At 38.3% G+C, this 15,334-nt stretch overlaps 1 protein-coding gene across 2 annotated transcripts in view; it reads right to left on the bottom strand.

Moving 5' to 3' along the window:
• Positions 1-15,334, bottom strand: part of ANAPC4 (anaphase promoting complex subunit 4) — a 36,467-nt gene that overhangs the window by 9,038 nt on the left and 12,095 nt on the right. For both annotated transcript variants that reach the window (XM_059164372.1, XM_059164379.1), the window contains exons 10-19: positions 14,828-14,914; positions 14,331-14,395; positions 13,568-13,610; positions 13,370-13,446; positions 11,630-11,730; positions 11,498-11,549; positions 5,350-5,405; positions 2,847-2,893; positions 1,549-1,605; positions 1,143-1,199 (exon numbers count right to left, since the gene is read on the bottom strand). In XM_059164372.1, coding sequence (XP_059020355.1) covers positions 1,143-1,199; positions 1,549-1,605; positions 2,847-2,893; positions 5,350-5,405; positions 11,498-11,549; positions 11,630-11,730; positions 13,370-13,446; positions 13,568-13,610; positions 14,331-14,395; positions 14,828-14,914 — 642 coding nt within the window. The remainder of the gene's footprint in view (positions 1-1,142; positions 1,200-1,548; positions 1,606-2,846; positions 2,894-5,349; positions 5,406-11,497; positions 11,550-11,629; positions 11,731-13,369; positions 13,447-13,567; positions 13,611-14,330; positions 14,396-14,827; positions 14,915-15,334) is intronic.

A 15,334-nucleotide genomic window follows, 5' to 3' on the forward strand; every position in this document is an offset into this window, starting at 1 on the left:
TTGTTGTAGTTGTGGGGTAAGCCAGGCACTTTGTTGCTGTTAATGGAATTCTATTTTTATTTGAAAGAATGACTGGCAGATAAGCTATGATTATTCGTACGTGGGTATTTGGTAGATATTTTCTTGAAAATAAAGCAAGCCTGTCACTTTAAGCAAAACAACTGACAGTATTTGGTGCCAATGGTAAAATTTAAACATTCAAGCAAAAATTAAAATTTTGGAAGATCTGTATCTACCACTGTGTACTTGACAGCCATGGTACTTGAAGATTTTCTGATGATACGGTTGCAGATATTCTTAAATCTGACTTTTGGATACTGCATAGGGAAAGATGTCAGCATTCAGAAGATCTGCATAACTCAGTGAGCCAGTATTTTCCAAATGACCAATACATAATACTACAAAATCATGCACAGGTAAAAGATCCATTCAAAGCATAAGACAGATGAATGGATTTTAATGTATCAGAGTATGAAAAGTTCACTGATGCAATTTTAGATTCCATATTAAAGCTAACCTTAAGATACTATCTCTTATCAAGACTCAGTATAATATCAAAAAACATCCACAATTATCGGAAACAGCCATTACAATACTTCTCCCTTTCTAAAACCTATGTGAGGCCAGATTTTCTTTACATACATTAAACATAAAAACCCAACATGGGAGACGAAGCAGCAGCTATGAGAAGCTGTCTTCTATTAAGGCAGACAGCAGAGATTTGCAAAACTACAAAACAATGTCACTCTTCACTAAACTGTTTAAAGAAATATAGTCATTTTTATTATAAATATTTCTGTAACATGTAACAGTTAAGTGGAATTGCTGTTACTTTTAATTTTGTATTCTGTTATATTTCTAATGCCTACTAACATCTCCCATTGATAAATATAACCTATATTAGCAAAACTCTTCAGAGTCTTCAATAGTTATTAAGAATATAAACAAGTTCTGAGACCAAAAGTTTAAAAACGGCTCCTTTTTCGTTACTTTACTAAAAGAAAAGGGCTGCTGTGTAAGCTAGCACTGTATTATTTTCCAGAAACTTTGGATAATAAAGACTAACACTGCTAAAGTTTTAGCATTAGTTTTAATAATTTCTAAAAAAAAAGTAATATCCACATTCAATCAAATGCCCATACCTGACCAACTTTTTCAACATTGAAGTATTTTCCTTTTCGATTATAAAGGTCTGGAGCCTAGAAAGAATAAGCATAGTTTAGCTCTTAACTCACAGAAGAGAAAGAAAAAAAAATTCTTAAGCTTAATGAAAACGTTTATTTTTTAAGAGAGCCGTTAGTGGCAGTTATCTTTTTCTTCTAGGGATTGTATGACAAACATCCAAACAAAAGTTGGATTTATAAAGGCTCTAAAATAAGTATTGTCATTAATTAGTTCAATAGTTTAAAAAGCACAGCTGCTAAAAATGTCAATTAAACTGGATTAAATGTGATTACTTCTCACCATTACCCAGGTTTATGGCAACTGTTTAACTCTTTCAATAAAAAACACAAAAATCCCAGCATTATAGAAATAACACTTTCGTACCTCATTGAAATGTTCAGTAAGAAATTCAGCAACAAATGTGATATCTTTCTGAGTCATCTATCAAAATCAAAAAGGAACAAAAGGAAAAACAAATCAAGGAAAAAGAAAGCTTCCCAAAAGATCTTATATTATGTAATAATAAATGTGACTTTTTTTTTTTACTGTCTACTAAAAGCCATGATACTAAGAGGCAAAGTTCCTTCAAAGAAACATCAATAGAAATCCAAAAGATTATGCAACTGTGAAAATATGAAATCTTGAAGCTTTGACAAGCATGTAATTAAAATTTTAAACCCCTTTTTCCAATCAGCTAATCCAAGAGCTACACCTAATCCAAGAGCTACAAAATTCCTCATGGCCTGAAGCTGTTTATTATTTTAGGCCTTGTGCTAATAAGTCTATGTACAGGGTCCCTGCTCTGGAAGAAGAGACTATGTCCAGAGAAGTCACCTTGACTTGAGTGAGGACCTACAACTCAACAGTGATGCTTGCTTAGCAGTTGGTCTCTGCTTCTTGCAGTGACCCTGCATTCACTCCACCCCAGTTCTTCAGTCCTCACAGAATTATACCTGGGGAATACACCCAGAGGTCTCCCCCATTAACAGACACATTTTACTTCCCCAAACAAAAGAGTGGTCTCAGCGAAACAGCTAACGTGAACCTCCCTGGTTTGTGAGGCCAGTCATCCACAGCACAAAAGATCTGCTTCTTGTAAAAGTCTCAGATGGCGATCCCTTATTCATCCAGTCCACTGGAGCTAATTCTAATGCTCTCCACTTTCACAGGCCCAAGATTACCTCATCTATCTGAATCAGAGTTTGGGCAGGGGTGAGGATGAGTGACCACAGAAATCAGGAGGGAATGTTGCCCTAGTCTGAAAGTTCTTACTTAAAGGAAATTCCAATGCCACTGTCACAATCCTTGTATCAGGGAAACTACTGTTTACCAGACATCAGCATTGGGACTAATATTTAAAGTACCAGATTTCCAAGGAAATAAAAATGCATTCAAAACTTAAGGAAGGTAAAGAATACAAGCACCCTACATAATACAGGTTACAAAATCTTATATAAACATGAAAATTATAAAATTAGATAACCATAGTAAAGGTATTTTGTGAGATGAAAAAATAAAATTTCTTAAAGGAAAAAAAACCCTCAATTACGAAGCTGCATTTAGGGTCTACAGCCTGACACCTTGTCAACTAGCAGTGGTGTATGAATACTGAGCCAAGCAGCCAAGCTGAGCTCAGTCAGAGCAGCAGTTAACACACTGGAAAACGTACTACCACATACTACCTTATTCAGCTCTGGAAGCACATGGTCTTCTGTCATTCTCAACATTGCTGGAAACAGAAATCAAAAAACTATCTTTAAAGGAAAGGTACAAACCTAACTTTAATATAGATACATTTCAAAGACTAAATGTGTTTCATTGGACTAAATCTTCAATATTCAACCAAAGAAATCTTTTCACCAAGGAAAACTTATTTTCCTTTTAAAAACTAAAGTGTGAAGACTGTAAATTTGACTTGTATTTTCAGGTTCAAAAAGGCTGGTCTAAGAATCCTAAACTATTATTTTTTATTTTCTACGTCAACTCAATGACGTGCACAGACCAGATTCATTCCTCTCCTAACATATGGCATTTCTTCTCTTAAAATCTGCAAACAATTTGGTCCTTCAAAAGCTTTAGAATACCAAACAAACATGTTACTCTTCCTTGAGTCTTTTGCTACACAAAGATATTTGCACTAAGACTTTTGTGTACATACATACACTTAAATATACATGTATTTACAGACTCTCTAATATCTGCAGCCAATTCTTTTTGTCCTCTCTGATGGTTGTATTTTTATATTATGTCCACCTAAGTCAAGGGGAATGCTGCATGTGTTTTTGCACTGTTTGAATATCCCTCGTAATTGCATTCGGTCAGGAATAAGCATGCTGGATGTGATTCTGCAAACATGGATTACTTTAGAAACCGTTCTTCATTAGTTCAAACTTCTAAATTATCTGAAAAACAAGCCATGATCTAGTGCACTCATTCATTCATTTATCCATCCAAAAAGTACTCACTGAGCATACTATGGGTGCTGGGGATATAGCAGTACAAAAGTTGTTCCTGCCTTCATGGGGGCTACATTTTCCAAAGGAGCAAACCCAGGCGACACCACTAACAAGTGGCAGAGCCAGGATTATAATGAGGTCTCGGGTTCTCCCATCGAGCGTGCTTTCTGCTGCCCTGCTCTAATGATAAGGATTGAGCAGTAATTCATTTCTCTCCTAATCAGGCTTCTCATTAGAGTTAGGACATGCAGCAGAATATAAACTGCCTCAACTACTCCAGTAATTACAAGTAAAACCAAACCTCTTCTGTAAAAGAAAATTATTTCGAAGATCTCATTGAGTTTTAATATTGTAATTTATTCTAATCAGCATTTCTGATATTAAACAGGCTGGCCTGATGAACACTCTGGCTCCCCATTCTGGCTAGCACTGGTACGGTTTTGAGGAGAAAAAAAAAAAGAATTTTAAATGCCAACATCTGTGGATCCCATTCTTTTTTTACCACAAGCAATTACATTAGGCTGACAAATATAAAGTCTGTTTGTAAGATACCAGAATTGAAGATCTGGACATTTGTTAAAAGATGTGAGCACATTACAGATAATTTAACTTCTATTTTATTTACTCTTTAGAATTTTAACAAATGAGGAATAAATCTCATTTATAATCAAATTTTTGCCTGTGTTGGAAGGCAATGTATGCTGGATTATTTCAATGATATTAAGGGGGGGATCACAAAAATAGTTCAAATGGACCTACATAAAATATGCACATGCTGCAGAGTAAGCATGAGAACATGGACTATGAAGTCAGTTAATCCTGGTTAACTACCTACAAATGAAAAGACGCTATATAGAACAAAAAAAGGCAATGAGTGGTCTGCATTCAACTTAGTTAGGACACTAGTGTCTGATGGAAAGGATGCTAGAAACTTCTTGTTTGGTGCTGTTCAATGTGGCAGGCACTGACAGTGTGTGGCTACAGAGGACTTCAAATGTGCATAACGTCACTAAAAAACTGAACACGTAACTTACATAATTTCAACTAATTTATTTATTTTAAAGATTTTATTCCTTTATTGCTTGAAAGAGAGAGAGAGAATGATGGAGAGGGAGAAGCAGGCTTCCCACTGAACAGGAAGCCAGATGCGGGGGCTCAATCCCAGGATCCTGGTATCATGACCTGAGCTGAAGGGCAGCTGCTTAGTGGACGGAGCCACTAAGAAGCCCTGTAATTTCAACTAATTTAAAGAGCCACAGGTGGCTACTGGCTACCCTAATGGATGGCATACCTCTAGAAACAGAAGATCAAGAAACAGAACAGAAAATAAGCTACTCAAGAGCAGAGGCCAGATCTTCGCTTTTTCACCGTCTTGTTTTAAAAAACCTAACACCTACATAGCAGAGATGCAAAAATGTTATTTTAACCTAAGGAGAAGTTACTAGGTCAAAAAAAATTTAAACAACAACAAAAAAAAGGTTACCCTTCAGCAGTGAGTGACAGGGACAACTGGTGCTCCAAGTGACATCTGGGAAAGTTGGTGCTGGTGGTATGGAGGGAGGAAGGCGGGCTGTATGTTGAAAACACTGACTCCCGTGAAGGGTAAAAGAGCTCTACTTCTACAGTTACTCGAAATTTTACCAGAATAACTGAAATATTCTAAATTGATACACCCACAGTTTTTAAGGAAGGGTTAAGGTAACAAGAATCCTTCATTCGACCAACTTACCCACATAAAGCCAGCGAAAAAATGCTTTGAAGTTTTTCATACTACTATCTATAACTCTGAAAAGACAAAAATAAAAGAAATCAGTGAAAAAATGCTTTGAGGTTTTTCATACTATCTATAACTCTGAAAAGATAAAAATAAAAGAAATCAGAAATAAAATTATAATGTGTGGTTCATATATCATCGTTCAATTGTTCTGGGATATAATCATCTTTACCATTCTCTTTTATCCTGTCTGAAGGACATTTAAACCTTTGATTTTACAAATCAAAAACATACCTAAAAATAAAGCTTCAGAAGAGCAAGTCCTGATTCTTCTCAAAAATAAAGCAAATGACTCAGATTCTAACTGGTTATAAGTCTTGCCACAAACTGTGTAATGGTCTTTCCCACCATTCAGTAAAGTATGAAATCCTTTTTCAACTTTGAAAACAAAAGAAGTCGGCAAAAAACCATTTTCAGCATTTTTCTCAGTTAAAAAAAATACTGGTCAGTAAGAAGAAAAAACATCAACGCCAACAGAAAACCAGATTATAAATTTGTACTATGTCACTATCTCTGCTATCAGTGGACATTATTTTTGGAAGTTGATTTTTGATGCTTATAGTAACTGATCTCAAAAACTGAATTTCCAGGGCGCCTGGGTAGCTCAGTGGGTTAAGCCTCTGCCTTCGGCTCAGGTCATGATCTCAGGGTCCTGGGATCGAGCCCTGCATGAGGCTCTCTGCTCAGCAGGGAGCCTGCCTCCTCCTCTCTCTCTCTCTCTCTCTCTCTCTGCCTGCTTCTCTGCCTACTTGTGATCTCTCTTTGTCAAATAAATAAATAAAATCTTTAAAGGAAAAAAAAAAAACTGAATTTCCTTGAGCCTTACAGAAATGGACTCCCCAAATTTAAGTATTAAAAGTGGAAGTCACGTTCATTTCGATGAAACTATCTTTAAATATGGACAGGGCTATCACTTAAAAAAAAAAAATCTCTTTAGGCTCACATCTACAGGGTAACTACTCTAAGCAAGTGATGCCTGCATCTTTCTTTCCTAAATTTCAAAGCCCCTTCCAAGAAAGAAGTTTCATACTACTGGAGAGGTGGGTCAGCATCATTAACGTAGCTCTCTAGAGTAAAACACCGGACATAAAAAGACTGCCACATTTCTGATATTACCAAGTAATATAATCAAAACTCTCTTGTGGCAAAACAAAAAAGGAAAGAAAAGTTCCTTTCTGTCTTTCCCAATCAATAGTCTAACCGGCCCCTACACCCAGCAAGCAATCCCTGGTCTGCTGGAGGTGAACATCAAAATTCTCACTGCCTCACCTTCTTCGTCTATAACCTAAAATAACAATGCTATATTCAACTTCTTCCAGGGAGCAAAAAAAGTTAAATAAACTACCTTCCGTTCATATTGAAAAGTGATCACAAAAAGCTTAGTATTTTATATCTACTCTCTGGAAATACGGTGGACCAAAAAATAATTCAACATACAGGAAAAGCAATGTCATCTCTTCTCTCATTTTGTCTTCTGAACACAAATGTCTCCAACCTCTACCTTCTAAAACCCCATTAAAATGATAATGGGGTGGAGGGGAGGGGTGTACAATAAACTCACAAAAACAAAAAGGATGGTAGAAAAGACATTAATTTCAGAAATGTCAGAAAGGACGCGTGGCTGATGAAGCTCAACAGAGGCAGTCACACGCAGAACATGGAGAGGACAACAAGGACACTTCCGGCATGCAGAATCCCAGGGATACTCTGGACCTTGCAAATGTCAGGCTCGACAGCAGCCCTCAGGATCACACACGGGGCTGGACACAGGAGGACAAACCAAAATACAGAGCAGTCAATATGTTCTTTCCTCCTAAACATGAATGCCTATGGGTCTATGCCCCAAACAGAAATGAACAGGGTTTTCCCAAGAAAGCGCATAAACTGGGAAGAGCTGAGGTGGTCCCATGCGGGTGCTGGCGGCCCACCAAACAGCTCTACATGCCTGCCCGAGTGCCAAAGCCAGCTTTCTGCTGCCCTGTCCACAGAGATTCCAAGCAGCTTCAAATCACCTCACGAAGAAACATGAGTAAACACTGGAGCATCGGGTATCTGAAGAAAGCTGGCAACAAGACCAAAACAAACAGATAAGTGACCCGGGAAGTGGAGATCATTCAGGGAACGGCAGGCTTATAAAAATATCTAATTAACGTCCTCAGAGATTTAAGAAGATGTCATCTACAAAGATTTGAAAAATGATTAAAGAAATAAGAAAACACGTTTGGAAATTGAAAGACAAGGACTGCTGTGATAAAGAATTCAATGCGACAGTTCAGGTAACGGTCAAGTCCTCCACTCATCCTGACTACTAATTCCAAAGCTGACAGCCCACACCCCTTCACTACCAACTTGAACCCTCTGACTCTCAACATCAAGCATGCCACTCACCAACAACCACCGGTCTTCCCAGGGACCTCTCTTCAGCACCCCAGCTTTTGTCTCCCTAACTACCACCTACTGGTTCCCCCACCTCTCCTCCCTGTTTCTTACTCACACTGTGTTCCCACTTTCCCCCCCAAAACAGCTCCAATTCAAGGTTCATTTGAATCGTGCCCTCGCTTTAATTCCCTGGCCCCACTTTGGCTTCGCTTTGGTCACCAAGCATAGCAAATCTAAGTGCTCACCTGCCCTGTGCCCCAGCACACTTGGCTGACCCCGGCTGGAGAAAAGCCAGCAGCCACGCTGACCTGGGGCACTTCTACATTCTCACAAGGGCTCCCCAAGTGACCCTCAGCACCAGCAGCATCTGCCTGTTTCACCTACTCGTTCTTTCTCCCACTTCCCTGAAGGCAACTAGCTCACACCTTTTCCTTTATCTTTTTTTTTTTTTTTTTAAAGATTTATTTATTTGACAGACAGAGATCATAAGTAGGCAGAGAGGCAGGCAGAGAGAAAGAGGAGGAAGCAGGCTCCCGGCTGAGCAGAGAGCCCGATGCAGGGCCCGATCCCAGGACCCTGAAATCATGACCTGAGCCGAAGGCAGAGGCTTTAACCCACTGAGCCACCCAGGCGCCCCCTTTTCCTTTATTCTTAAACCACCTCCCCACTCTTACCTCCAGCTGACAGAACATTACCTATCTCATTAAGACAGTAAGAACAGTTGGAAGTGAACCTCCCCAAGCCTCCATGTGCCCAGATACTAGCGTCTGTGACCCTTTACACAGCCTTCTCTCCTGTAATTATAGATATGCTATCTTTCCAGACCATTCCCCCACATGTGCACATGGCCCTCTATCTTTCCAGACCATTCCCCACATGCACCACATGGCCCTCCCCTCCCATACTCTTACTCCATCAATCCTCTCCTCTCTCTGCCATCATCAACTGTTTCCCTTCCAGAATACCCCATCACATATAAATATGCTCTAACTCCCGTCGTAAGACAGAAAAACCCAACTGTTTGCAACCACTGGGCATTCTGTTCACAACAAAACTACTCAAGAGAGGATACTTGCTGTTTTCTTTGCATCTGCTCTCATTCTTCATCCCAATGGCTCCATGACTCCATGACATGGCTCTGATCAAGGTCACCAATAATCATTTCTAGTAATACTCTGATTATCTGTTCTATTCTTGGTCTTCATCTTACCTGACTTAGCAGCATCTGACAACTGATCCCTCGTTCCTTTTTACGATGTTTCCATTGCTTAGCCTATAGGACACCCACCCACTCTCCTGGTCTTTCCACCTCTTTAGTTTCCTTTGCTAGCTCCCCATCAATACCCTTTCTAAATGTTGGAATGCTCATCGCTGTCTTCAGATCTGTCCTCTTCTCTAAGCACACAGACTACCTCATCTAGCCTCATGGCTCAAGATAACACCAATGTGTTGATGGCTCTCAAACTACCATCTCCAGCCTGGATCCTTCCCTTGAATATTAATCTAATATGATCAACAATTTCTTGGACAGATACCCATGAGGGTATCTAACAGACATTTCAAATTTAATACAGCTGACACATTCATCAGGTCATCAAAATTCACGCCACTAAGGAGAAGCAGACAGACATCATTTGCCTCTGGATGTGACTTCTTGAGAAGGACATTCTACCAGCTATGTATATTCTGGCCAGGGATGTATAACCTAAGTCTAATTGTAAAAATACCAGATAAACCCAAATTGAGGAACACAAGATACATATATATAATTTATATATTCTCTCCCTAGTTTTCCACATTTTAGTAAATGTCAATCCTACTTTTCCAGGTGCTCAGACCCTAAATTCATAATTATCAATAACTCTTTTATTTTACCATTCACACACTCATTTAGCAAATCCTGTTATTTCTACTTTGAAAATGCACCCAGATTCTGACCTCTTCGGATTGTAACCACCATTTCTCTCTTGGCTTCTGTCCTTGCCCTCTTTTAATTTATTCTCAAAACTAAGCAATGAACAAGAGGATCTTTTAAAAACCTAAGTCATATCCTGTCACTTCATAACCTTAATTGCTTCTTCTTACATCCAGAGTAAAAGCCAAAGTCCTTCCAACTGCCTATAGGCGCTACACAACGTGGCCTATCCTCCATGAGCTCTCTCAGCTCATCCTCTCTCACACTCTGTTCCATTCACTTTAGCTAGAGTGGCTCCTGAGGTATGCTCCAAACTCAGCGCCTTCATACTTGCTATCTCTTTTACCAAATATCGATGACTCACTCCTTCCAACATCATCATCTTGGTGAGGTCTGCCCTATATAAATCGCATCTCAAAAGTCTCCCTTCCGTGCTTGATTTTTCTCACCACTCCTGACACTTATCTGTCTTGCTAGGTATTTTCATCATTCATTTCTTTATTGTCTATCTCACCACATTAGAATATAAGATCCATATAGATTTTATCAGTTTTGTTCACTGCTATACCCTCAGCATCTAGAATAATGTTTAAAATATAGTTAAGTACTCAATAAAGGTCCACGATGAATGACAATGTTGCATAATTCAGTCAAGAAAATTTCTCAGGAAATAGAAAAGAAACAGTTTTGAGAATTACGTGAAGAAAAACAGAAGATACAGGTCAGTTCACGGCCTAGTATCTGACCAACCAAGTTTCTAGAACAAAAAAATCTAATTAAAAAAACAAAACAAAACAAAAAACAAGAGGAGGAGAAAGAGAAAAGGAGATTACTAAAATAGTAACACAGTAGAATTCAGGTTCAAATATTTTCTTATTACCAGCACAATGAAAAGACTCACATCTAAAAACACTACTGTGAAATTTCAACATATCAAGGATAAAGAATGAAGCTTTGAGAGATGAAAAACAAACAAAAAAAACCCTATAGAGGGATGAGAATCAGAAGCACCAGACCTTCCAACAGCGACAGAAAGACCAGCATATCATACAGCAATACTTTCAAAGTTCTCTGAGAAAATGATTTCCCCTTCATCATCCTATACCCATTGGAAACCATCAATAATAAAGCGTGAAGGTAGGAGAAAAGACATAGAGTTTATCATTGCATAACTACTTCCTGAGCAAGTTACTGGAGATGTTTCCCAACAAAGTGATGAAAGGAAGCAAGAAGCAAAGGCGATCGTGATGTCTGGACCTATAACCCAAGAAAGCACCGAAATGCCTGCCTGGCAGGCTGTTGCGGCAGCTACAACAGCGCATCCAGACCAGCGTGAGGGAGGGAAGGCTGGAGGAGAAATGTCAGGGAGGGAGGGGGTTCCAGGGTGTGATCCTGCCTTGGAGACAGGGGAAGAATCTAAGGATATAAAAAAGGCAAACAACACAAGAAAAGAGAAAACAACGTCTAGGAAAAATGAAACAAAGAATTTCTAAAACTGGATAAATAAAATAATCGCAGTATAGTTATACAATTTAGAGTATGGAGGTAAGAACTAAAAACAGAAACAGTTACAGGAGTTCACGGAGTCCCCCTGGAGAAGGGACTGGAATGAGGACAGGCGGGAGAATACGGTACCGCTTTAACTGATAAGACAGCTATGTTATTGGCTTGTTTTAATCATGTAAAGGTGATAACTTTGATAAAAACTTATAAAACCAATTTAAAAAAAATCATGACAATTTGCTGTGTTCTTGCTTCTAAGAATAAAATATTCTCACGTCAATGATTCCAGGTATCCCCAATACTTACTGAAGAAGTTCATTTGCCTTGAGTATGAAAGAACCCACAGCAGTAATAGCATCTAAAGAGAAATACATAAGTATCATTTGTCCATTAAGTAAAGTGTGTTTAATGTACTCTACCAAAAAACTAAATTACTACCTTCAATTCCTGCAGCATCTAGTCCAAGAGGTTCATATTTTTGCTTCCATGAAGCCATTCCTTTCAGTTCACTCAAATGGTATAATAAAGACTCGGAACCGCTATCAAAACAGAGCAGAAATAAGTTATTATCATTACCATCATCAAGGTGGCAGATAGCTATGACCTCACCTAAACATTTCCAAATTTTCAGAAATAAAAACTGAAAGTAACAATTTTCTTTCCATGAGAAATGATCATTTCTCAAACTTTTCTCTAAAAACTCTAACAGAACCATCTGGCCATTCTGACGATGGAGATGAATACACAACTGCAAGATTTAATCTTACGAGATCACATTATGTTCTACAGTTAGACCTGGCACCCTGAAGACAGTCGGATGGTCATCCTATTCACCCAAAAGATATGTATTTAACATTCAACAAACATGTATAATCTCTAACTTTAAGTCAGCACTGTGCTACATACTGGAGACACAGCAGTGACCAAAACAAAAGGATCCTTACAGCACTGACAGTGTCATGGGGAAAGGACACTCACGACCACAATCGGACAAAATATCATTCCCACTATCATAAGTGCCTGGAAGGAAATGCACACCAGTATAGGTGTAATGGAATAACCTGACCTAATCTGAGGAATTAGGGAAAGCCTCTTGGAACAAGTGAGATTTGAGTTAAGGGGTTCAAGTGAAGAGCAGGGTAGGAGTGTTCCAGAAGGCAAGATGAATGCACAAAAGCCCTGGGTAGGAAGAAAAAATGTCAAGTCTGGTAAGTCCACCAGTGTGCATGAAGCAGAGAGGCAGGTGTGTTAAAGACCATGAAAACGTCTTGGTCCTGAGAGCAATAGGAAGGCGCTGGAAGTTTTTAAGGAAGAGTAACATGATCAGATCTGTTCTGGGAATTTATTTGAGGGGCACAAATCTATTTGTGGCCTGGAAGCCAGGCCAAAGGCTACTGCAGTGATCCAAGGCTGAGGTGATGCAGTAGGGGCTAGGGAACTCAGCATAAAGGGATATATCGAAATTTAAGTCAAACACTGAGCAGCCACATGCAAACTGCTTCACGAGGGAGCTGTGGATAGAAGTAGCATGAGACCTGAAGATCAGAGTCTGGCTGTGACACTTAGTAAGTTCAGGCCAGTTTGGATTTCAGTTTCTTTTTGCGTGAAAGGAGGATAATCATAATCAACTCCTTGCAAAAGTGTTAAATGTAAAAATACGTATCATGTTTTATAAACTGTAAAATGATAAACATAATTTCCTTGATCAAAAAAGGGTATATGGGGATGCCTGGGTGGCTCAGTGGGTTAAGTGTCTGCTTTTAGCCCAGGTCATGATCCCAGTGTCCTGGGATCGAGCTCTGCATTGGGCTCCTTGTTCCGTGGGGAGCCTGCTTCTCCCTCTGCCTGCAGCTCCCCCTGCTTGTGCGCTCTCTGACAAATAAGTAAAATCTTTAAAAGAAAAAAAAAAGGGTATATGTCTTTTCAAAAGACATATACTGGCTGTCTGGCTGAGGAAAAAAAAAACCCAGAGAGCCTACTCCAGTGAAAAGATGTTTGAAAATTATTTCAAAATGTACCATTATTGACTCTTTATATCTCGGGCACTCCAAGATTCCCTTCAAGTGCCAATGCAACAATTTTAGCTAGAAAAGGCTAAAAGAGAATGACAGCTGATGAAGAACACCGACACCAAGTACATACAGACACAACACCAAAAACTCAACATCACCTTCATACCTCTGTAAGTGACTTATAACCAATTTTTGTATACTGGAATATGATGACTCTATAGACTGACCAAGTTTCTTTAAGCCCTAAGTAAGAGAAAAAAATATATTTAGCATATAAGTAAGACACTGCGTGCTGCTCTAAAAAAAAAAAAAAATTCAAGAAAGTGCACATAGCCATTTAAAAACAAAAATAATTTAACTGTACCTTTACTGTTAACTGGTTCATTAAGAGGGTCTGAAGTTCAGCACTACAATGAAAAAGAAAGTATTTTTAGTCTTTCCTATTCAAAATGTAAATCCATCACTTAAAACTTTTACATTTTAAAAGTAAAAAAAAAACATTTTTAAACAAACAAAAAGAAACTCCAACAAAAATTAAGACTTAAGGAACAGACAGAAAACAGAAAACAATAAAGTCCAGAAATAGACTAAAGTATACTTAAGACATACCAAATGCTAAAATGGCATTTCAAATCCATAAGGAGAAAGTGTAATAGTCAATAAATTATGCTGGGCAATTATCTAAACCTTCAGAAAAGAAGAAGTTAAATCTTCCATAGCATATAACCAAATAAATCACATCTGGAACATGCAGATGGAATAAAACATAAACTATAACAAAAACTCTCAAAGAAAATACAGATCAATCTTTGAATACACTTAAGATGGGAAAGGTCTTTTTAAGAATAACACTAAGGCAGATACCATAAAGGAGAAAACTGATGGGACCATAAAAAATTGGAAATTTTTTTACACATGCAGAAATACATACATATATTATAGCCACAGTAAATGATTACATTTACAAAAGATGAATAGGAAAATCAATACTATTTTTTATTCTTATGTACCAGAATTTTCTATTTTTTTTACAACAAACATGAATTATTAAAAAAAAAAAAAAAAAAAAAAAAAAAACACTGTAAAAAAGGAAGAAAACACAAGAGCACCTAGTATGACTTCACTACCTTGCTTTCCCCCATAACAGCAAGTGCATGAATTCATCCTGCACGGAAGTGGTTGTGCTCTTCTCCTAGAAAAAATGGATAACATCATATGTATTTTTAAAATTATAACTACATGTACAATTCAAAATTAAAACTACAGGAGCATGAATCCCTTGCTTTTCCTTAACCTTCTTTCAAATCCTTATTTAAACTGATTATCTGACTATCAGTTCATGGCAAGTAGCCAGTCAGCTCTTCTAGTACCTGTCCTGACTCCCCACTCCCCACCAGCTCCACTTCACAGACCTGTCCCCACCTAGGTTGTCCCGATGCGAGGAGAGCCTTTTCTCTCTGGGGAAACAGTGCGAGGTCAGATCGAGCCATCTGAAAGCTTAACCTTCACCTTTTACAAACCCGACCAGTATCCACCAGGGAGCTCATGAAGTCAATGAAATGAAATGAAAGCAGCACAGCATGCCTGCTTTCACTCCATCCAGGGGAAACTTCACAAACATTACCTGCACAAACTTGGTGAGACGAGAATCCATCTGCATCAGTATTTCTTCCCATGCTTCACACATACATGTTAGTGACAAATTTATATACTATTAACAAGAAGGAAACAAAATATCAGAATAGTAAAAACAAACAAAAAAACCTATGTTAAATCAATGTGCTAAGTAATATATGCTTCTTCCTGCCAACTATCTCAAAGAAATCCAGAATTCACTTTCAATCATTTTCCACTCAGCCTATGAAAGAGAAGACCACAGCTAATGCTTGATAACCACTTAACCAGCAAACATTCTGAAATTAAGTTTTTATCTGGTAAAACAGACATCCTCCAGCTTATATATATATATATGTTTCATGTACACTGACTGTCAAAATGCTGGTTGAGTCAGCTATTCAATTTTCAAACAAAATCCTTAAAAAGACACCATCCAGAAATCTTTGACATGTCAGGGACTGTGGCAGACTGAAAGAGAAAAGCCACAGTTCTTTGTAGCTCCTCTATCCGGATG

Source organism: Mustela lutreola, chromosome 1, assembly GCF_030435805.1.
Source record: "Mustela lutreola isolate mMusLut2 chromosome 1, mMusLut2.pri, whole genome shotgun sequence".
Classification (NCBI taxonomy): domain Eukaryota; kingdom Metazoa; phylum Chordata; class Mammalia; order Carnivora; family Mustelidae; genus Mustela; species Mustela lutreola.